Source organism: Salmo trutta, chromosome 1 (genome assembly GCF_901001165.1).
Source record: "Salmo trutta chromosome 1, fSalTru1.1, whole genome shotgun sequence".
Taxonomy (NCBI): domain Eukaryota; kingdom Metazoa; phylum Chordata; class Actinopteri; order Salmoniformes; family Salmonidae; genus Salmo; species Salmo trutta.
Genome location: NC_042957.1, coordinates 15,711,933 through 15,735,916, shown reverse-complemented (window position 1 = coordinate 15,735,916; position 23,984 = coordinate 15,711,933). Strand labels below are relative to the sequence as shown.

General features: G+C 44.0%; 1 protein-coding gene across 2 annotated transcripts in view; it reads right to left on the bottom strand.

Annotated features, from left to right (window-relative positions):
- Nucleotides 1–3,394: 3,394 nt before the first annotated feature.
- LOC115169440 (MAM domain-containing glycosylphosphatidylinositol anchor protein 2) overlaps nt 3,395–23,984 on the bottom strand; it is a 345,934-nt gene continuing 325,344 nt past the window's right edge. For both annotated transcript variants that reach the window (XM_029725099.1, XM_029725179.1), the window contains exons 16-18: nt 9,121–9,251; nt 8,900–8,999; nt 3,395–3,695 (exon numbers count right to left, since the gene is read on the bottom strand). In XM_029725099.1, the coding sequence (XP_029580959.1) occupies nt 3,607–3,695; nt 8,900–8,999; nt 9,121–9,251 (320 nt within the window). In that variant the 3' untranslated portion in view covers nt 3,395–3,606. The remainder of the gene's footprint in view (nt 3,696–8,899; nt 9,000–9,120; nt 9,252–23,984) is intronic.

Genomic DNA, 23,984 nt, shown 5'->3' with positions numbered 1-23,984 from the left:
GTCACAATACCAACCAAATTACAACTCAATAACAACCAAATTTGTTGGCCACAATTGTCTCGTAAGTTTCATTCTTGATGATGTATGACTGTTAGTTTTTCACAGAATTTGCATTTGTGTCTTTGGATGGGTAACATTGTATGAATGTCAACGTAACGAGTAAAAAAATACAAGTTATTTATTATCGATGATTGTGTAATATGTTTCTCGGGGTCTATAAGCCTGACTTTGTGTGAGCAGGTCACATATAGATGCATATATACTGCATTGTATATGTTGAGACCTTATATGTTGTGCTTCCAGTTCTCCAACATAAAACATTGATCATAAACCTTTATAATAGAGCTTCTTTACATTTACAAGTTATACAATTACCAAACAGGTTTAACGTCTTATGTTTCCATCATCGGTTTTTGATACTTCAGCAATGCAAGGGAGACAACAAGAAGATAAAAAGAAGTTAAAAGTCAGATCCTTTACCCAACAGAAAAATATAAGAAACAAGACCAACAAGTCCTCAAAACGTTTTTGTTTTCCCTTCATAACCAACAATGTACGGAATTTTTCTGAAATTCTTTTAGTCTTTTTTTTTTTTACAATATGTTTTTAAAAACCACCTGGTTAAGGTAATGGAGGGTCTCATGTAGATCTTCCGCAGGCAATCTTCACAGTTTGTGTAAAAGCAGAGAAACATTCTCGCTAGAGTAATAAAATATCATTATTATGATCATTATTCATATTTTTGTCTCCCATTGTTCGATATAAATGGTGGAGGTGTGTGGGGCAGCGAGGCTTACAGTATTCCATCTACCGGCATCTTCTACTACCTGTACAACACAATGTTTTATTCATTAATAGTTCTGTTCTTTTCTTTAAAAAAGTCAGTTCGGCTGGGATGGAGACTCTTTCGGAAAAAGCGAGGTGATCAATCGACTGTCTTTGTCCTCATACAGAGTTCTCTGACTGTGTTCTCTGACTGTCTTTCTGAGAAACTCCACAGCCCTTCCTCTCTTTGTAGTCCATCGCTTTCCCCCCTCCTGTCCATTTATACTAACTCCTTTATTGAAACGGCCACAACTGCCTGGTTTGTGACATCTTGCAATAGTCCTGGGACCTAGGCCCCCCGGTCTGCCTGACTATCCCCCAGCTTGCCCTAAAACACACGCACACGCACACACACGCACACACACACACACAAACACACACACACACACACACACACACACACACACACACACACACACACACACACACACACACACACACACACACACACACACACACACACACCTTCAACTGAAAACCTTTGAGCAAGCGTGCCTTCCACCAGCACTTGTGGGGCAAAATAAACATGTAGAAAATAGCCCATCAGTGGAAACATCACCATCACTATCATCATCATAGGTGTGTTTGGTGTTACCATCCAGGCTCACAGTTCGGTCTGTTCTGTTGTTTGTGATCTGAAGGCACTTTGTTTCATGGCAGGAAGTGGCTTCTGTTCCTCAGCTGCAGGGTTCGACCGGCTGGTGGAGACCAGAGACACCTCTCTTCTCATCTGTCTTCCACCCTTCCTTTTTGCTCTCTATCCTCTACTCCTACCCTCCACTCCTTTCCCCTCTGCCCTCCACCTAGCCTAACTGTCTGTTTGTTAGTCTGTCTGTCCATCTCCACCCGCCTCTCTCTGACTGCTACAGACCTCCACCTCCCTATACACGTCATCTGTCCTAACCCCAAAGCCCTTCCTCCACCTCTCTCCTACCCCCCTCCACCCTCTAACCCACCTCTCTTCAATTCTCTCTCCTACCCCACTCCACCCTCTAACCCACCTCTCTTCAACTCTCTCCCCTACCCCACTCCACCTTCTAACCCACCCCTTTTCAACCTTCTCCTACCCCACTCCACCTCTCTAACCCGCCTCTCTTCAACTCTTTCTCCTACCCCACTCCACCCTCTAACCCACCCCTTTTCAACTCTTTCTCCTACCCCCTCCACCTCTATGCCCCACCCCTCTCCACCTCTATGCCCCGCCCCTCTCCATCTAATTGCCCCACCCCTCTCCACCTCATTACCTCACCTCTCTCCACCTCTCCACCTCTATGCCCCACCCCTCTCCACCTCATTGCCCCACCCCTCTCCACCTCTATGCCCCACCCCTCTCCACCTCATTGCCCGACCCCTCTCCACCTCTATGCCCCACCCCTCTCCACCTAATTGCCCCACCCTTTTCCACCTCTATGCCCCACCCCTCTCCACCTCTATGCCACACCCCTCTCCACCTAATTGCCCCACCCCTCTCCACCTCTATGCCACACCCCTCTCCACCTAATTGCCCCACCCCTCTCCACCCCTCTCCACCTCTATGCCCCACCCCTCTCCACCTCTATGCCCCACATCTCTCCACCTCTATGGCACACCCCTTGCCACCTCTATGCCCCACCCTTCTCCACCTCATTGTCCCACCCCTTGCCAGCTCTATGCCCCACCCCTCTCCACCTCATTGTTCCACCCCTCTCCACCTCTATGGCACCCCCATCTCCACCTCTATGCCCCACCCCTCTCCACCTCTATGCCCCACATCTCTCCACCTCTATGCTCCACCCCTCTCCACCTCTATGCCTCACATCTCTCCACCTCTATAGCACCCCCCTCTCCACCTCTATGGCACACCCCTCTCCACCTCTATGCCCCACCCCTCTCCACCTCTATGGCACACCCCTCGCCACCTCTATGGCACACCCCTCTTCAACTCTCTCTCCTACTCCTCTCCATCTAACCTACAGACCCCGAGTTTGGAGCCTGCCTGGGTCTGCCTGGGGTCTGCTTACTTGGCCTCATATACCCTCTGTTGGCCACTTGGACTGGTGAGGACAGTGTTGTGAAATACTTAGGCAGCTACTGGGTAAGAGGGGAGAGAGAGCTGGGATAGATAGCTGAACGTTGTCCGAGTTTCTGTTTTCTACTGCACAGCATCAAGTCGAGAGAGAGAGAGAGAGAGAGAGACATGTCAAGGTGTGAAGGTCAGGGTGGCTGGGCAGAGTGAAAATTGTCCTTGATGTGTATCAGGTGCAACTCCAGAAAGATAAGACAGACAGAGAAAAGCGTCGATTCCATGTGTTTTTTTAAGCCGGGGAAAAGTAATTTTGTTCTTCAAAAAGTCACCAATGTCTCAATTCCCACTTACCTTTCAATTAAAGTTTCCTAACTGACTGGCTAAATTGTTCTTGTGCTTTACAAATAGTTATTCCGCTGCGCTTGTGAACACTCTCACTAAAGTCCAGGCGTCTCAACACCTGGCTTTGCTTCGCGCTGGTAAAAGTCACAATCCTGCGCTTGGGGAGCAATTTTCTGGAAAAGTTGTCTCTTTAAAATAAATTGCGGATCTTATTTTATTACGTTTTATGTGGTATTTTTTTCATTTTTTTCATCTGTTTTAAAGTTTTTTGTCCCTCTTGGTGGTCTGAGTTTGGATTCCCTCGCCGCCGCCTTCTGAATGCATGAATCTTTGGTGATTGGATGCTGAGGGTACAATAACACAGACACCAGGGCCGAGGTCGGGCCCGAGACCGGTTCGGCCCGTTTGCCTCCGCCAGATGGCGCAGGGCAGGGTCACCTATGACCCCACCGGAAGGTCATCACCAAGGTGACACTCAGCAGCCATATATGGGCAGATGTAGACGGGGCAGCGGATCTGAGATCTAAAGGGGGCGGAGACAGAGTTAAACGTTTGTTCAATAACATTTGGCATCATCACGAGCCTGAAATCTGTTTCCTCACAAAAATATCTCCAGAAATAATATCCAGTAATTCTTAGTTAAAATGAGACATAAGAAGAACTTTCATTAAAACACATGCTGTTTCCATGGTGGCAGTCAGGATCATGTAATATTCATGGTGAGAGATGGTAAATCCATAATGCATGGAGAGAGTCTGTCCTCGACCTGGGAGACTAACTCCTTAACTACTAATGAAGTGATTAAACTGATCTGAATGATAATGGAGCCAGATACACTGCAGACAAACATTGTATGAAACTACTGTCAGTAGATTGGTTGGACTTGACTGGATATTGTTTCGTTTTCTTTAGTTTATTAAGATATTACTCCTGGATATTGTAACTGGAAATATTTTGTTTTAATATTTTGTTTTACATAGTAGATGTTGAAATAGTGACCAGTTATGCTCAAAATCTTATTCATAGTGACAGCTCAAAGTCTGATTGTGTAATTAATTTCTCAGTTTTGCTTTTCCAGTTAAGTAACACAGGTATTGTGAGAACAAGTAAGTAGGAATGTATTCATTTGACAAAAAAGCAATATCACAATTTGTAGAGAGGTTCGTTACAATTGTTCACAAGTGATTCCCTTTATTCAATTCCCAGAAAAATCTATCAACACTCCTTCAATCTGTTAACTTAAAATCAAATTCAAACTAACAAGTTTATTTCCCAGGAGTGTGTGGTGTGTTTGTGTGTGAGAGAGAGTGTGTGTCCATTTAGAAGCTGACTTTAATCAGACTTCCTCTCCCTCCTGCAGTGAGTAACACAGTCCTCCTTCTCCTATCTTGTCAATATGGCCGCCTCGTCAATTGCAGGCCATTACCTGTCATGCTTTTCTATTTTTGCTCTCTCTCTCTGTATGTTCCTCCTTGTCTGCAATTACAGTGATCCACTCCCCGCGGACTGTCGCTCGTTCCGTCGCTCCGTTTGGTCAGGACGGCTATCATTCATGTGATTACAGACATGTTGCTATGGCAACCCCAGCCCTCTCTTTCTAGAGAGACACTATAGCTGCTGGTTAGAATTGGCCCTCCTGAGAGAGAGAGAGAGAGAGAGAGAGAGAGAGAGAGAGAGAGAGAGAGAGCACCTCTGCAAGACCCCCTCCCGAAGGACCTGCACCCACACCACAGCATCACCAGCCACACCCCAACCAGCTAAGACGACCCCAAGCAAACTCTGACCACACCCCATATAGGCCCCCCCATAAAAAACTATGCCCCTTCTGCCCACCCCACCCCTCTGGCAAGGACCTCAACATGACAGCAGGACATATGCCCAGGCTGTGAGCAGAGCAACAGGCCCAACCCCCACTAATGTACCCCACCAAGCCCCATCCTGCGACCTAAGAGGTATGTATCAGATGCTCAACATGCTCTGCTCACACCTACTGTGATGGTCCAGGCCTAAACAACATGAAAACAACATTAGACACTATGGAACAGGAATCTTTTACTATCTCATCCTGGAATACACAAGGCCTGAGGTCATCTGCCTTTGGCCTAAAGAGCAGGAACCCAGACTTCCTCAAAGAAATTGGAAATATAGACATTGTCATTCTACAAGAAGCATGGTATAAAGGAGATGGAACCACTGGTTGCCCTCTAGGTAACAGAGAGCTGGTAGTCCCATCCACCAAACTACCAGGTGTGAAACGAGGAAGAGACTCAGGGGGTATGCTACTTTGTTATAGAGCAGACCTAACCCACTATTAAATTAGTCAAAACAGGAACATTTTACATCTGGCTAGAAATTAGTAAGGAAATGATCTCAACAGAGAAAAATGTCCTCATAAGTGCTATCTATATCCCCCCACTAGAATCCCCTACTTTAACAATGACAGCTTCTCCATCCTGGAGGGGGAGAGCAACAATTTCCAGGCTCAGGGACATGTACTAGTCTGTGGCGACCTAAATGCCGGAACTGGACAAGAACCCGACACCCTCAGCACACAGGGGGACAAACACCTGCCTGGTGGTGACAGCATTCCCTCCCCCATACAACTATGACAACATAACCAACAAAAAAGGGGCACAACTCCTGCAGCTCTGTCGCACGCTGGGTATATACATAGTCAATGGTAGGCTTCGAGGGGACTCCCATGGTAGGTACACCTATAGCTCATCTCTTGGCAGTAGTACTGCAGACTACTGACCTAAACCCAGATTCCCTTAGAGCGTTCACAGTCAGTCCACTGACACCCCTATCAGATCACAGCAAAATCACACTCTACTTGAACGGAGCTATGCTCAATCATGAGGCATCAAAGCCAAAGGAACTTAATAATATTAACAAATGGTATAGATGGAAGGAAAATAGTGTTGAAATCTACCAAAAAAACAATTAGGCAACAACAAATTCAATCCCTTCTAGACAACTTCCTGGACAAAAGGTTTCACTATAATAGTGACGGTGTAAACTTGGCAGTAGAAAACCTAAACAGTATATTTGACCTCTCAGCTTCCCTATCAAATGAAAAAAGTTCAAGCAGACAACCTAAAAAAATTAACAACAATGATAAATGTTTTGATAAAGAATGCAAAAACCTAAGAAAGAAATTGAGAAACGTATCCAACCAAAAATATAGAGACCCAGAAAACCTGAGTCTACGCCTTCACTATGGTGAATCACTAAAACAAGACAGAAATACACTATGGAAAAAGAAGGAACAGCATGTCAGAAATCAGCTCAATGTAATTGAAGAATCCATAGAATCTAACCAGTTCTTGGAAAATTGGAAACAAACAACATCACGAAGAGTTATCTATCCAAAATGGAGATGTATGGATAAACCACTTCTCCAATCTTTTTGGCTCTATAACAAAGAACAAACAGCAAAAACATATACAAGATCAAATACAAATCTTAGAATAAACAATTAAAGATGACCAGAACCCACTGGATTCTCCAATTACATTGAATGAACTACAGGACAAAACACAAACCCTCCAACCCAAAAAGGCCTGTGGGGTTGATGGTGTCCTCAATGAAATTATGAAATATACAGACCACAAATTCCAATTGGCCGTACTTAAACTCTTTAACATCATCCTCAGCTCTGGCAATTTCTCCAATATTTGGAACCAAGGACTGATCATCCCAATCTACAAAAGTGACCCCAATAACTACTGAGGGATATGTGTCAACAGCAACCTTGGGAAAATCCTCTGCATTATCATTAACAGTAGAATCGTACATTTCCTCAGCTAAAACAAAGTACTGAGCAAATGTCAAATTGGCTTTTACCAAATTACTGTATGACAGACCACATATTCACAAACAAACCAAAATAAAGGCAATGTCTTCTTATTCTTTGTTGATTTCAAAAAAGCTTTCGACTCAATGTGGCATGAGAGTCTGCTGTACAAATTGATGGAAAGTGGTGTTGGGGGAAAACAAACAACATTATAAAATCCATGTACACAAACAACAAGTGTGCAGTTAAAATTGGCAAAAAACTTACACATTTCTTTCCACAGGGCTGGGGGGTGAGACAGGGATGCAGCTTAAGCCCCAACCTCTTCAACATACTGTATATATCAATGAATTGGCGAGGGCACGAGAACAGTTTGCAGCACCCGTTCTCACCATAGTAGAATCTGAAGTCAAATGTTTACTGTTTGCTGATGATCTGGTGCTTCTGCCACCAACCAAGTACGGCCTACAGCAGCACCTAGATATTCTGCACAGATTCTGCCAGACCTGGGCCCTGAGAGTTAATCTCAGTAAGACAAAAATAATGGTGTTCCAAAAAAAGTCCAGTTGCCAGGACCACAAATACAAATTCCATCTAGACACCATTGCCTTAGAGCATACAAAAAACTATACATACCTCGGCCTAAACATCAGTGCCACAAGTAACTTCCACAAAGCTATGAACAATCTGAGAGACAAGGCAAGAAGGGTCTACTATGCCATCAAAAGTAACATGAAATTCAACATTAAATTAGGATCTGGCTAAAAATAATTGAATCAGTTATAGAACCCATTGCCCTTTATGGTTGTGAGGTCCGGGGTCCACTCACCAACCAAGAATTCACAAAATGGGACAAACACCAAATTGAGACTCAGCATATAGAATTCCGCAAAAATGTCCTCTGTGTACAACGTAAAACACCAAATAATGTATGCAGAGCAGAATTAGGCCGATACCCCACTAATGATCAAAATCCAGAAAAGAGATGTTAAATTATACAACCACCTAGGAGGAGATTCCCAAACCTTCCATAACAAAGCCATCACCTACAGAGAGGTGAACCTGGAGAAGAGAAAGCTGGTCCTGGGGCTCTGTTCACAAACACAAACAGACCCCACAGAGCCCCAGGACAGCAATACAATTAAACCCAACCAATTCATGATAAAACAAAAATATAATTACTTGACACATTGGAAATAATTTACAAAGAAACTGAGCAAACTAGAATTCTATTTGGCCCAGAACAGTGAGTACATTGTGGCAGAATACCTGACCACTGTGACTGACCCAAAATTAAGGAAATCTTTGACTATGTACAGACTCAGTGAAATACCACAGTGTGCAATCACAGCAGAAGATCTGTGACCTGTTGCCGCAAGAAAAGGGCAACCAGTGAAGAACAAACACCATTGTAAATACAATCTATATTTATGATTATTTATTTTCCCTTTTGTACTTTAACTATTTGCACATCATTACAACATTACAACACTGTGCATAGACATAATAATCTTTTGGAACTTTTGTGAGTGTAATGTTTACTGTTAGTTTTATATTGTTTATTTAACTTTTTTTTATTATCTATTTCACTTGCTTTAGCAATGTAAACATATGTTCCCATGCCAATAAAGCCCCTTAAAATGAATTGAGAGACAGAACAGATCTGCAACCAGATTACTATGTCTTCCCCAAAATCTTAACTGACTTGAGAACTGACCTTAGATAAGCATCTGAAATCAAATCAAAGTGTATTGGTCGAATACACAGTTTTGCTAATGTTATCGCAGGTGCAGCAAAAAGCAACCCTAGGCACACTTGTAAGATGATCTTACCCTCTCCCAAAGCCTTATCTTATCCATCAGGGTGTTAAACATACAAGCATCTTTAGATGAGCAACTAGGGATAAACTCCTCTTATGTTTCTGTACTCACTAATGGCCGGTAGATCTCTACACTCTCCCTCCTCCAGGGTGACGTCATCAATTGCAATGTCCCCCTCAATGCCAGGACCTCGGATACCCTCCAGCACCACCTGAGGTGGGAGAAAAAGAGACAGTTGGAGAGACAGATTGCTGTTATAGACATAGACTTTAAGTTGGGATTCTTCCCCTGGCTGACTCCGGAATCATCCAGTCACACAAGGTTTTACTCACCTGGAAAGAGGCGGTTGGGTGGATGCTAACTTTGGCCTGTTTCCAGTGGTCACCTTGGTTACCGCTCAGTGACCAGGTGGGCCCCTCTGTCGCTGCCTGACCCTTCTGTCTCAGGAGCGCATTCAGGGTCCCTACAGATAAGAGAGAGACCACACGGTCACACACGGTCAAACTCAGCCAGAGACAGTGACACGCGGTCAGGCTCAGAGCCGCCTCAAGTGTTGCCAATAATCATCTCCATAATGTGATATTGCAGCAAGCTTTTCAGGGTCCCTGCAGAGGAAAGATACCACACGGTTAGATATGGCTAGACACGGTCAGAGAGGTTCAGAACGTCAAATGCTAAAGGGCTTTGAGCGATTCCATATCACAGTATGAATCAGGATATGTTTTTTTCAACAAATGCTTAGTCCATGGGTTCCCAAACTATTTTGGCCTGCAACCCCATTTTGATATCACTTTTCTTTTTGTTTTTTGGGGGGGGGCATAAGGGGAGTGTTGCTAGGTCAGGGGGGAACCCTGACCTAACTTCCCGGGCTATACAGAGGGAGCCATGGAGGAAACCAGAGCTGGTCGAGGAGTCAAGAGCGGATGACGATGCTGGATTCCGGAGAAAGGGACTGGTGGAGAGTGCACGACGGAGCAGACAAACAGAGGGAGGAGCTAGGCAGCATGGAGGTATGCGCACTATGTTGCCCATAAGCACTCAGAGCCCGGTGCGGTTGATACAAGCTCCGCATTGTTGTTGTGCGACAGCTAGCCGGCAGCCAGGAAAGAGTGCGCCGGCGCAGCGTATCTGGCCTTGAGTGCGGCTCCTCAGCCCAGGATATCCCACGCCTGCTCCACACACGATACCCTGCATTCCCCAGCACAGCCCAGTTCGTCCTGTGCCAGCGCTTCGCCCTTGCCGGGCTAGAGTGAGCATTGAGCCAGGACGGGTTATGTTGGCTGTAAGTGTCAGACCTCCAGGGAGAATCCTGGGCCCAGGATATCCTGCGCCCGCTCTGTGCACGGCAGTCCTCATTCCCCAGCACAGCCCAGTTCGCCCTGTGCCAGCGCTCCGCCCGTGCCGGGCTACAGGGACCATCCAGCCATGACGGAGTGTACCAGCCCTGAGCTCCAGACCTCCGGTGCGCCTCCACGGCCCAGTGTGCCTCGTGCCTGCTCTGCGCACCCAGTCTCCTGGGGGGGCCTCCAGCGACGCCTCTCAGCTCGGGGCCTCCAGCGACGCCTCTCAGCTCGGAGCCTCCAGCGACGCCTCTCAGCTCGGGGCCTCCAGCGATGCCTCTCAGCGTGGGGCCTCCAGCGACGCCTCTCAGCCCGGGGCCTCCAGCGACGCCACTCAGCCCGGGGCCTTCAGCGAAGCCTCTCAGCCTGGGGCCTCCAGCGACGCCTCTCAGCCCAGAGTCTTCTGAACGGGAGCTACACCCAGAGTCAGAGCCACCTCCGTAGTGGGAGGATTGGTGAAAGGGGGGGTGTAGCACAAGAACCGTCGTTGACGGTGGCCACCCTCCCTTCCCTCCCTTTAGGTTTGGGGTTGGTTTTGTGGTGTTTTTTTGTTTTGGGGGGGGGGAACTGTCACGTCCTGACCAGTAAAGGGGTAATTTGTCATTGTAGTATGGTCAGGGGGTGGCAGGGGGTGTTTGCTTTGTGTGTTTTGGGGTTTTTTGGTTCTAGGGGATTTTGGTTCTAGTTTTCTATTTCTATGTTTCTTTTTCCACGTTTGGCCAAGTATGGTTTCCAATCAGAGGCAGGTGTTTTTCGTTGTCTCTGATTGGAAGCCATACTTAGGCAGCCTGTTTTTTCCTTTGGTTTTGTGGGTGGTTGCTTTCTGTATAGTCTATGTACCTTACAGAACTGTTGATTGTTGTTTGTTATTTTGTTTAAGTGTTCACTCTCTTTAAATAAATACAAGAAAATGAGCACTATACCAGCTGCGTTTTGGTCACCTTTCATCAACGCCTGTGACAATAAGAGTAGTGGTGTTAACTCCGGTGTCCTGGCTAAATTCCCAATCTGACCCTCATACCATCATGGCCACCAAATCATCCCCAGCTTCAATTGGCTCATTCTGTAAATGAGAATGTGTTCTCAGTCAACTTAGCTGGTAAAATAAGAACAAAATAAACGATTACTAGTTCCATGCTTCAACCAACTGAGCCATAATCTACACCACAATTTAACCTGTCTGGGCTAGGGGGCAGTATTTTCACAGCCGGATAAAAAACGTACCCGATTTAAACTGGTTACTACTCTTTCCCAGAAATGAGAATATGCATATCATTAGTAGAGTTGGATAGAAAACACTCCGAAGTTTCTAAAACTGTTTGAATGGTGTCTGTGAGTATAACAGAACTCATATGGCAGGCAAAAACCTGAGAAAATTCCATGCAGGAAGTGGCCTGTTTGCGAATTTGTAGTTCTCCCTTTGCTTCTCAATCGAAACTACAGTGCCCGTGGGGTTATGTAGCACTTTCTAAGGCTTGCATTGGCTCTCTAAAGCGTTCAGAAAGTGGATTGACGCGTCTCCTGTCTCCGGGCAGATAACAGGAGCACAGTTTGTCAGTGCTCTAGGAAATGCGCGTTCACGAGACCTCGCAATTTTTTCTCTTCCTTTTTGAATGAATACAGCATTGTCCGGTTGGAATATTATCGCTATTTTATGAGAAAAATACCATAAAAATTGATTTTAAACATCGTTTGACATGCTTCTAAGTACGGTAAAGGAACATTTTGAAATGTTTTGTCACGAAATGCGCTCAAGTGTTACTCTTTGGATAGTGACCTGAACGCACGAACAAAACGGGGGTATTTGCACATAACTATGGATTATTTGGAACAAAAACAACATTTGTTGTGGAAGTAGCAGTCCTGGGAGTGCATTCTGACGAAGAACAGCAAAGGTAATCCAATTTTTCTAATAGTAATTCTGAGTTTAGGTTTCCCCGAACTTGGCGGGTGTCAAATTAGCTAGCCGTGATGGCTGAGCTATGTACTCAGAATATTGCAAAATGTGCTTTCGCCGAAAAACTATTTTAAAATCTGACATAGGGATTGCATAAAGGAGTTCTGTAGCTATAATTCTTAAAATAATTGTTATGTATTTTGTCAACGTTTATCATGAGTAATTTAGTAAATTCACCGGACGTTTTCGGTGGGAATACATTTTCTGAACATAACACGCCAATGTAAAAAGCTGTTTTTTGATATAAATATGAACTTGATTGAACAAAGCATGCATGTATTGTATAACATAATGTCCTAGAAGTGTCATCTGATGAAGATCATCAAAGGTTAGTGCTGCATTTAGCTGTGTTTTGGGTTTTTGTGACATATATGCTTGCTTGAAAAATGGCTGTGTGGTTATTTGTGTCTATGTACTCTCCTAACATAATCTAATGTTTTGTTTTCTCTGTAAAGCCTTTTTGAAATCAGACAATGTGTTTAGATTAACGAGAGACTTATCTTTCAAATGGTGTAAAATAGTTGTATGTTTGAAATATTGAAATTATTGCAGTTTTGAGGTATTTGTATTTCGCGGCACGCTAACGTCCCACCTAGCCCATAGAAGTTAACCCACATCATTAATTTCTATTGGGAGGCAATTCATTTAATTAAAAGGCCAAATGCAGATGTTTTTATCTCAATATCAAATCCTTTTTGGGTAACAATTAAGTACAGCCTTCCCTGTAGCTCAGTTGGTAGAGCATGGTGTTTGCAACACCAGGGTTGTGGGTTTGATTCCCACGGGGGGCCAGCACAGGAAGAATTTTTTTTTAATGAAATGTATGCATTCACTACTGTAGATCGCTCTGGGTAAGAGCGTCTGCTAAATGACGAAATGTAATGTAATGTAAATGTACTGTAATAGCAAGAAGCTGCACTGGATAAGATACAGAAAAAGGGCAAGCAAGAAACAGAGACATCAAATTCTATTTTATTAGTCACATGTTCCGAATACAACAGGTGTAGACCTTACAGTGAAATGCTTACTTATGAGCCCCTAACCAACAATGCAGTTCAAAAATATAGATATGAATAAGAATAAGAAATAAAAGTAACAAGTAATTAAGGAGCAGCAGTAAAATAATAATAGTGAGACTATATACAGGGGGGTACCGGTACAGAGTCAATGTGTGGGGGCACCGGTTAGTTGAGGTACTATGTAGGTAGAGTTATTAAAGTGACTATGCATAGATGATAACAACAGAGAGTAGCAGCGGTATAAAAGGGAGGCAATGCAAATAGTCTTGGTAGTCCTTTGACTAGATATTCAGGAGTCTTATGGCTTGGGGGTAGAAGCTGTTTAGAACCCTCTTTGACCTAGACTTGGTGCTCCGGTACAGTCTATGACTAGGGTGGCTGGAGTCTTTGACAATTTTTTGGGCCTTTCTCTGACACCACCTGGTATAGAGGTCCTGGATGGCAGGAAGCTTGGCCCCAGTGATGTACTGGGCCGTACGTACTGCCCTCTGTAGTGCCTTGCAGTCGGAGGCAGAGCAGTTGCCATACCAGGCAGTGATGCAACCAGTCAGGATGCTCTCGATGGTGCAGCTATAGAACCTTTTGAGGATCTGACGACCCATGCCAAATCTTTTCAGTCTCCTGAGGGGGAATAGGTTTTGTTGTGCCCTCTTCATGACTGTCTTGGTGTGCTTGGACCATGTTAGTTTGTTGGTGATGTGGACACCAAGGAACTTGAAGCTCTCAACCTGCTCCACTACAGCCCCGTCGATGAGAATGGGGGCGTGCTCGTTCCTCTTTTTTCTGTAGTCCACAATCATCTCCTTTGTCTTGATCACGTTGAGGGAGAGGTTGTTGTCCTTGAACCACACGGCCAGGACTCTGACCTCCTCCCTATAGGCTGTCTCGTCGTTGTCAAACTTAATGATGGTGTTGGAATCGTGCCTGGCCGTGCAGTCATGAGTGAACAGGGAGTACAGGAGGGGACTGAGCATGCACCCCTTGAGGGGCCCCTGTGTTGAGGATCAGTGTGGCGGATGTGTTGTTACCTACCCTTACCACCTGGTGGCGCCCCGTCAGGAAGTCAAGGATCCAGTTGCAGAGGGAGGTGTTTAGTCCCAGGGTCCTTGGGTTTTTGATGAGCTTTGAGGGCAGTATGGTGTTGAACACTGAGCTGTAGTCAATGAATAGCATTCTCACATAGGTGTTCCTTTTGTCCAGGTGGGAAAGGGCAGTTTGGAGTGCAATAGAGATTGCATCATCTGTGGATCTGTCGTGGCGGTATGAAACCCTAGTGGGTCTAGGGTTTCTGGGATAATGATAATCCCACTGACCCTTCCACCACTACCGTCACGGAGGGAAAGGGAAAGTCAGTTGTACAACTGAATGCATTCAACTGAAATGTGTCTTCCGCATTTAACCCAACCCCTCTGAATCAGAGAGGTGCGGGGGGGCTGCCATAATCAATATCCCCGATCATGACATGACGCACCAACCTCAGAAGCTTCTACATGATCTGCTACCACAGAGAATGTGAGACAGCACTGGCAGAGTCCTCCGCAAACAGAACCAATTGTCCAGCATCAATGCAAGGACAAACAGGCAGAACAATTCTACCATAGCCACTACCATCAGACTTTTGAATAACCAAATGTGACTTTTTAACTGATAATTTATTGTACGCTAGGACCTTTTTTAACTGAATATAGTATCTATATTGTCTAAATGTAACTGTGCATTCTGCATCATTCATTCTTGTCAACTGTGAGCAGTAATGAAATACTGTAAATCAAAACAAAAAAATTGAATCAATCAGTAATAGTTTTCCATTTAAATGGTAAGAAAATCTACAAAAATAGCTTTTTAGAAAAAAACCTTCTCAAGCGACAACTTTGACTGATTGTCTGAGAGTGGTCTGAGTGAGGAACCTAATTTGATGGGCCTAATGGGAGGGATGTAAGCTGAAAACTAGCTGTTATTGGCAGAGAGGTTTGGAACTCTCTTTGTTATTGGTCTATTAACTTTTACCACCTGGTGATTACACCAGGCAAGCTCCACCCATCCAAAAACTTCCATCAGCATCTATCAGGAAATAACACTGATCACATTTTTCACACTTTTACAGTGTTAGTTTCATCAGCTGTTGTACAATATGATTCAAAACACAGGAAAAACTGTATTTTGACTGCAATGGGCATTTAAATAGGTCACACATTATTTGGATAGTCCATCTGTAGATGTTCTATAGACTATCTACAGGCTATTAGTAACATTTCAACTAACTATCTACTAACCCTAGCCCTAACCCTAACCTTAATCCTTATCCTAAACTCAAACCTTACCGTAACCCTTATTCTAAACCTAGCCCTAACCCTATTCTTAGCAAGCAGTTGCTTATCAACAGATAGTTTGTTAATAGTATGACCATCTGTAGAGCATCTACAGATGGACTATCTGGATGATCCAAATAAAGTGTGGCCTTTAAATGCTGCATAAACTCCCAACGTCAATACTGAGCACTTAATGGAGCACATAACTTGATCTTAATGTCAGTTTAACAGTGGAGGTTCTAACTGCTGTCTTGAGGGGGATTTTATTGGAGAATTTAAAAAATTCACTTAAAATTCATCTCTGCCTTCTGCATTTTAAATTCCAAATCCATCTCAGCATTCTGAGCAGAAGCTTGGCGGTGAGTAGTGGCAAAGGTTAACTGGGGGTCGTATGAATTGATACATGTATTAATTTCAAAGTTCTGCCAAGCGACAATGAATTATTCTCAAAACGTAATAATATAGTTGAATTATAACTAAAGTCCGATAAGTGAAGAGAGTTCTTGTTTAACAAACCAACAACTTTAAGTGGATACTTTTCAATGACTCATTTGCATTGAGAACGGTTTGGAAATGAGCAGCACCAGTTGAAAGTTGACGTGTTACAAGTCAACTGAGCATTCCAGCTCCTCTGCAGACTATTCCCTCCTATATGGAGTAAAAAGCCTGCCATTCACAGGTCCAATGTGAAGGATCAGTTACACTACTATTCTGGACAAGCAACTTTGATGGTCCGTAATACTGTGAGATAATGACATCGAATGCAATAGAAACTTTCTCTCCCTCTTTCTACAACAATCAGAACAGCCACCCCTAAAAATACATGTTCACTTCCAACAATAAACAACTCCTGAACGTTTAACACATCAAACAAGGTTATAACCAGCAGAGAAAAGCCACCCCAGTGGGACAACACAATGTAGGCGCAATAAATAATATGGTCTTATTGTTATTAGACACTGTATTACAGAATAATTATAGCAGTATAGTTGCCAGAGAAACTGCCAACTGGCCCTTTGTACAGGACCGACAAGACATACAGTTGAAGTCGGCAGTTAACATACACTTATGTTGGAGTTATTAAAACTCGTTTTTCAACCACTCCACATATTTCTTGTTAACAAACTATAGTTTTGGCAAGTCGGTTAGGACATCTACATTGTGCATGATACAAGTAATTTTGCCAACAATTGTTAACAGACAGATTATTTCACAATAACTCACTGTATCACAATTCCAGTGGGTCAGAAATGTACATACATTAAGTTGACTGTGCCTTTAAACAGCTTGGAAAATTCCAGAAAATGCTGTCAAGGCTTTAGAAGCTTCTGATAGGCTAATTGACATAATTTGAGTCAATTGGAGGTGTACCTGTGGATGTATTTCAAGGCCTACCTTCAAACTCAGTGCCTCTTTGCTTCATCATCATGGGAAAATCTAAAGAAATCAGCCAAGACCTCAGAAAAAACATTGTAGACATCCACAAGTCTGGTTCATCCTTGGGAGCAATTTCCAAATGCCTGAAGGTACCACGTTCATCTGTACAAACAATAGTATAAGCAAGTATAAACATCATGGGACCACGTAGCCATCATACCGCTCAGGAAGGATACGCGTTCTGTTTCCTAGAGATGAACATACTTTGGTGCGAAAAGTGCAAATCAATCCCAGAACAACAGCAAAGGACCCTGTGAAGATGCTGGAGGAAACAGGTACAAAAGTATCTATATCCACAGTAAAATGAGTCCTATATCGACATAACCTGAAAGGTCAATCACCAAGGAAGAAGCCACTGCTCCAAAACCGCCATAAAAAAGCCAGACTACGGTTTGCAACTGCACATGGGGACAAAGATCGTATTTTTTGTAGAAATGTCCTCTGGTCTGATGAAACAAAAATAGAACTGTTTTGCCATAATTACCATTGTTATGTTTGGAGGAAAAAGGGGGAGGCTTGCAAGCTGAAAAACACCATCCCAACCATGAAGCACGGGGGTGGCAGCATCATGTTGTGGGGGTGCTTTGCTGCAGGAGGGACTGGTGCACTTCACAAAATAGAAGGCATCATGAGGTAGGAAAATTATGTGGATATTTAAAGGCACTGCTACCAAATACTAATTGAGTGTATGTAAACTTCTGACCCACTGGGAATGTGATGAAAGAAATACAAGCTGAAATAAATCATTCTCTCTGCTATTATTCTGACATTTCACATTCTTAAAATAAAGTGGTGATCCTAACTGACCTAAAACAGGGAATTTTTACGAGGATTAAATGTCAGGAATTGTGAAAAACTGAGTTTAAATGTATTTGGCTAAGGTGTATGTAAACTTCTGACTTCAACTGTACGTCTAACACTCACACTTTTTCCCCCTTACTAGCTCTGACCTTGCTGATAGCTACTTTATTGAGGAAAAATGCACTTACTATGACTGTGATATGTGGTTGTCCCATCTAGCTATCTTAAGAGGAATGCACTAACTGTAAGTGGCTCTGGATAAGAGCATCTGCTAAATGACTAACATTTTAAATGTAATTCTCCACAGCAAGAATTTTCCTCAAGCTCAACAGGACTGTTACTCTGAAGCCTTGTCAAAGAGAGACAGAGAGAAATAGAGAGAAAGAGAAAGAGAGTAAAAGAGAGAGAGACAGAGAGAGAGAGACAGAGCATGGCCTGTTCTCTGTCTGTTAGTGTCATCATCATCATCAGCATACTGTATGGTAACTGTTTCACCATGACATCACAATCTACAGTACGAGACCAGGTGAGCTAGAGCAGCTTCTGCAGAACAGGCTCAAAGGGCTTGGTCAGGTGTTGAAGTGTTAAACATTACAGAGGAGGGAGGGAGGGAGGGAGGGAGGGAGGGAGGGAGGGAGGGAGGGAGGGAGGGAGGGAGGGAGGGAAGGGGAAGGAAATAAAGGGGGAGGGAGGGAAGAAGGAGGGAGGGTGTGTTGAAGTGATTTACATTGGAGGAGAGCGAGAAAGATCTTTCTGAGGAAGGACGGGGAGGAGGGAGGGAGGGAAGGTGGAGGGAGAGGAGAGGAGAGTGTGCTGAATTATTTTACATGACAGAGCGGAGGGAACTGGCTGAGCTAGCCATAGTCTGGCAAACAATTTCTTTGAACTTATTCGACTCTACTGTACTGCAGACAGTGTAGAGATGTCTACTGTACTGTACTGCAGATAGTGTAGAGATGTCTACAGTACTGTAGATAGTGGAGAGATGTATTCTGCACTGTACTATAGATAATGTAGTGATGTCTTCTGTGCTGTAGATAGTGTAGAGATGTCTACTGTACTGTAGATAGTGTAGACATGTCTACTGTACTGTACTATACTGTACTGTAGATAGTGTAGAGATGTCTACTGTACTGTACTATACTGTACTGTAGATAGTGTAGAGATGTCTACTGTACTGTAGATAGTGTAGAGATGTCTACTGTACTGTAGATAGTGTAGAATGTCTACTGTACTGTAGATAGTGTAGAGATGTGTACTGTAGATAGTGTAGAGATGTGTACTGTACTGTAGATAGTGTAGAGATGTCTGCTGTACTGTAGATAGTGTAGAGATGTGTACTGTACTGTAGATAGTGATGTCTACTGTACTGTACTGTAGACAGTGTAGAGATGTCTAATGTACTGTAGATAGTGTAGAGATGTCTGCTGTACTGTAGATAGTGTAGAGATGTCTACTGTACTGTAGATAGTGATGTCTACTGTACTGTACTGTAGACAGTGTAGAGATGTCTACTGTACTGTAGATAGTGATGTCTACTGTACTGTAGATAGTGTAGTAATGTCTATAGTACTGTATATAGTGTAGTGATGTCTGCTGTACTGTAGACAGTGTAGAGATCTGTACTGTAGATTGTGTAGTGATGTCTACTGTACTGTAATGCAGATAGTGCAGTAATATCTGTACTGTAGATAGGGATGTCAGTGTCATAGTGCTGAAACAGGGATTTTGAACGTGTCTAGTCCAGTTGTATATTTTTGATTGGGCTACTCACAGCGATAAGATGTGGGAATGACTGTGTGTGTGTGTGTGTGTGTGTGTGTGTGTGTGTGTGTGTGTGTGTGTGTGTGTGTGTGTGTGTGTGTGTGTGTGTGTGTGTGTGTGTGTGTGTGTGTGTGTGTGAATGTGTGTGTGTGTGTGTGTGTGTTGAATATTAATGAATCTCTCCAGCCAACTCCGGCATTCCCTACAAGCATGTTTTGTAATCTGTGTATGTGGAGCTGTTGCAGACTAATCTTGAAGAAACATTGAAGTAACATTTGTATTCTATTTCTTTAAGTGCAGCCTATATAAGACAGATGGGCAATGTGCCGCAATATTCCTTACTGATGTCACAGAGCTGAATGTAGTGTAGAAGGCTTTTAATGAGGTATTCTGAAGCAGAGGAGGAAAATGTTCCATCCCTCCACTCCTAATAATTTTATTTGGGAGAATCCCTTTTCCATAGTCTCACAACAGTAAACCCCAAAGGGATAATCAGTTTAATACAGGATAGGATTAAATCCCCTATAACCACCAGACACTTCCCATTATGTACGCCTAGATAGAGGAATTACAGCGATATAGAGAGCTAGACAGAGCACAAATAGCATTAGCACTCCTAGCTAATAAAATAGGCCTGATCCCTTTGCCACTTCACAGAGCTCCACATAAAACATACTCTTTGGTGTGTGTGTTTGTGTACTCTGACTTAATCCTGTAAACAAACGTGACACCACCTCCAAAGGCAATCTTTGAAGTGTGCTTCAGAAAATTAGTTTTGACCTTGTCCCAGGTAGCTAGCACCACGCGCTAGATACATTTGGAAAGTCTCTCTCTCTCTCTCTCTCTCTCTCTCAGTGCATGCTGGGAGTTTTTTGGAGTTTGAGTGTTTGGTGTGGAGGGCTCTGTCCTAACTAATTTTCTTGATTCTTTCCTTTCTTTTCTTTACATTTTTATTTTCTATGATGGAGGGTTAATGCACTGTTTGTTTTAGCGGTACCGACTGTTTTTTTTAAAGTTAAGGAGGAAGAGGACAGAGTTTTAGTTTCCTGGGGTTTGGAAGGCTTGGTGTGCGTGATGGCTTCGCAGCTTAGCGAGGAGGAGACACTGTCATTACGCCATGGATTCAGGTGTGTTCCTTAAGGTGGAGGAGGTTCTGCTTGCTGTCGGCAAATATATAGGAGCTGAATTCATACATTCCGCTTCCAGAATGAACAAAGCTGTGGTTGTGTTCATGAAAAGAGCAAATTTGGTGGGTAGGCTCATTGCTAGTGGAATATTTGTAAGGGTGTGTTGGTGCCAATTTCTCCTCTTTCTACCCCCTCGACCAGGGTGATAGTTGCAAATTTGTCTCTGTTTATTACAGATGATCAAATCAGGAAAGAGCTGAGTCGTTTTGGTAAGTTTGCTAGTGGGTTTCGTGCACTGTCTGCAGGTTTTCAGGCGGATGCTGTCAATCATGTTGTTTCGTTCCGGAGCCAAGTATACATGTTTCTGAATAACAATGAGCAACAGCTGAACGTGCATTTTAAAGTGAGGCATGGGAAGGGGCTCTATGCAGGGTTTGCCAGAACAGATATTCTACGGTGCTTTGAGTGTGGGGATTTGGAGCATAAGAGCTTTGCGTGCCCACATAAAGGCCGTAGACAAGGTGAGGGTACAAGCGCCAGGGGGGAAATCAAGGTCAACGTGCAGGGGGCCGTGAGACGCAGGCAGCAGAGGCTGGGCCTAGTGATGCTGTAGAAGGTGGGGTAGATGAGGCTGGGCCTAGTCATGCTACAGATGGTGGTGTAGATGAGGCTGGGCCTAGTCATGCTACAGATGGTGGGGTAGATGAGGCTGGGCCTAGTCATGCTACAGATGGTGGTGTAGATGAGGCTGGGCCTAGTGATGCTATAGATGGTGGGGTAGATGAGGCTGGGCCTAGTCATGCTACAGATGGTGGTGTAGATGAGGCTGGGCCTAGTCATGCTACAGATGGTGGGGTAGATGAGGCTGGGCCTAGTCATGCTACAGATGGTGGGGTAGATGAGGCTGGGCCTAGTCATGCTACAGATGGGGGGTAGATGAGGCTGGGCCTAGTGATGCTATAGATGGTGGGGTAGATGAGGCTGGGCCTAGTCATGCTACAGATGGTGGGGTAGATGAGGCTGTGTCTAGTCATGCTACAGATGGTGGTGTGGATGAGGCTGGGTCTAGTAATGCTACAGATGGTGGTATAGATGAGGCTGGGCCTAGTCATGTTATAGATGGTGGTGTAGATGAGGCTGGGCCTAGTCATGTTATAGATGGTGGTGTAGATGAGGCTGGGCCTAGTCATGCTATAGATGGTGTGGTAGATGAGGCTGGGTCTAGTCATATCATGGATGGTGGTGTAGATGAGGCTGGGCCTAGTCAGGTTATGCTAGTAGATGAGGAGAGTATTGTGGGGAAGGGGGAGCGACTAGGGGGGTGGAGGACTGTGTCATGTGGAGGAAAACGGGGGAGAACAAAGGAGTTGGGAGGGGAGAGGCTGGTGTGGTCAAGGGCACTAAGGAACCTTTGCCTGGTGCTGGGGCCCCGACTAGATAGAAAGGGCAGGTGGTCAGGATGGAAGAAGGAGATGAGGTGGAGGAAGGTGAGTCTGAGGAAGAGGACGATGAGGAGGATTTATTTTAAGACTCCTCCTCAATGGGTTCAGAGCTGACAGCCAGTCAGGCAGAGGGGTCAAAGTATACGGTGAGGGAACTGTCAAGCTTCCTGAATGAGAACAAGGGGAAAAAAGTTAATCTTGAGGATTATTTTTGAGATCCGGTAAAGTTTTGTGATAGAAAATTACATACATACCTGATTTGTTGGATATTTAACAATTACTGTATTTACTTAACAAACAGTAAGATATTCATGTGCTAGTAATGCCGTGTTTTATGGTCTCCACTCTAGCATGCTGCAGCTAATCCGGGCGTATTGTTTTACTAGAGCTTGAGATGGATATCTTAGTGATAAAAACCAACAGCCACATTCCATTCTATGATTAGAGGTGCATGTGAGACATATGTCTCCGGTCTCATTGAGCCTGCATTCCATAGACAAGATATGGTGTATGTTTAGCCGGGAAAGAGAGAGCCTGGAGGAGCAGAACAAAGGCCTCAGTATTCCTAATTATCCTGGCATGTGGGAAACTAAGACAAGGTGGGGTTAAAAACAACACCAGAGGCAGATGACCAGGAGATGAACCCAGAGTGGCTTATGATGGCCCTTAGTCTGCATGGGAAGGGTGGAGACAGCCATGACAGAATGTTTAGGTCTACTATATATACACAACTCTGCATTTCTGTAAAAGTTAAGCACTCGGTCCGACAGTCAAAACTGCTGGATTGACGGCTTCATTATTGCAATAATTAATCAATATTAAATAAAGATGATTGTTTGAAGAAATGACCAAGTCTCAATACTGAATTTCCACGACAGTTTGTAAGAGCAGTAAAACACGCTATGAAAAATGAGGGGCATGGTGTCCTCTCAACCAGGAAACGGTTTAGGTTTAGGAAGTGGGTCACAACAGTGCGTAAACGGCTACCTTCAGACGTTGTTTAGATGAATAGTTTCTTTCTGGCACTGGGGCTTTTTGAGCTTTGCTATTGGTCTCTTTCTTTGATGGCTTTTCTCCCACTTCTTATGGAGACTCTTTGGGTAGGCTCGCTTAATATAAATGGTGCCAGAGATGAGGGAAAGAGGAGTGTGTTGGGTGAATATGTAAAACCCCCAAAAAGTACAGGTGTTGTTTCTGCAGGAGACACATAGTGATTCTGTGAATGAAGTCGATTGGGGGCTCTGGTGGAAAGGGACAAGTGTGTTGAGCCATGTGACAACTGTTAGTGCAGGGGGGGCAGTTCTTTTTGTATCTGGTCAGTCTGTAACAATTTGCTCCTCAAAGGAGGTGTGTATGGGTAGACTGCTTATAGTAGATAAAAAAAAAAACATGAGCTGGCGCACACCCAGAATAAAAGTTTGTGTGGAGGTGCTGACTAATGGCGAATAAACTATAAAATATCAAAATAAAGACATTTTGATAGACTGATAATTTCTGCTTTTACTACAAGCAGTCTAACAACAGGGGTTTTGTCTTTATAAATGTGTATCAAATCAAAGTTTATTTGTCACGTGCGCCGAATACAACAGGTACAACAGTGAAATGCTTACTTACAGGCTCTAACCAACAGTGCAAAAAAGGTATTAGGTGCACAATAGGTAAGTAAAGAAATAAAAACAAAAGTAAAAAGGCAGTGAAAAATAACAGTAGGGAGGCTAAATACAGTAGCGAGGCTATAACAGTAGCGAGGCTAAATACAGTAGCGAGGCTATAACAGTAGCGAGACTACATACAGGCACCGGTTAGTCGGGCTGATTGAGGTAGTATGTACATGTAGATATGGTTAAAGTGACTATGCATATATGATGAACAGAGAGTAGCAGTTGCGTAAAAGAGGGGTTGGCGGGTGGTGGGTGGTGGGACACAATGCAGATAGCCCAGTTAGCCAATGTGCGGGGGCACTGGTTGGTTGGGCCAGTTGAGGTAGTATGTACATGAAT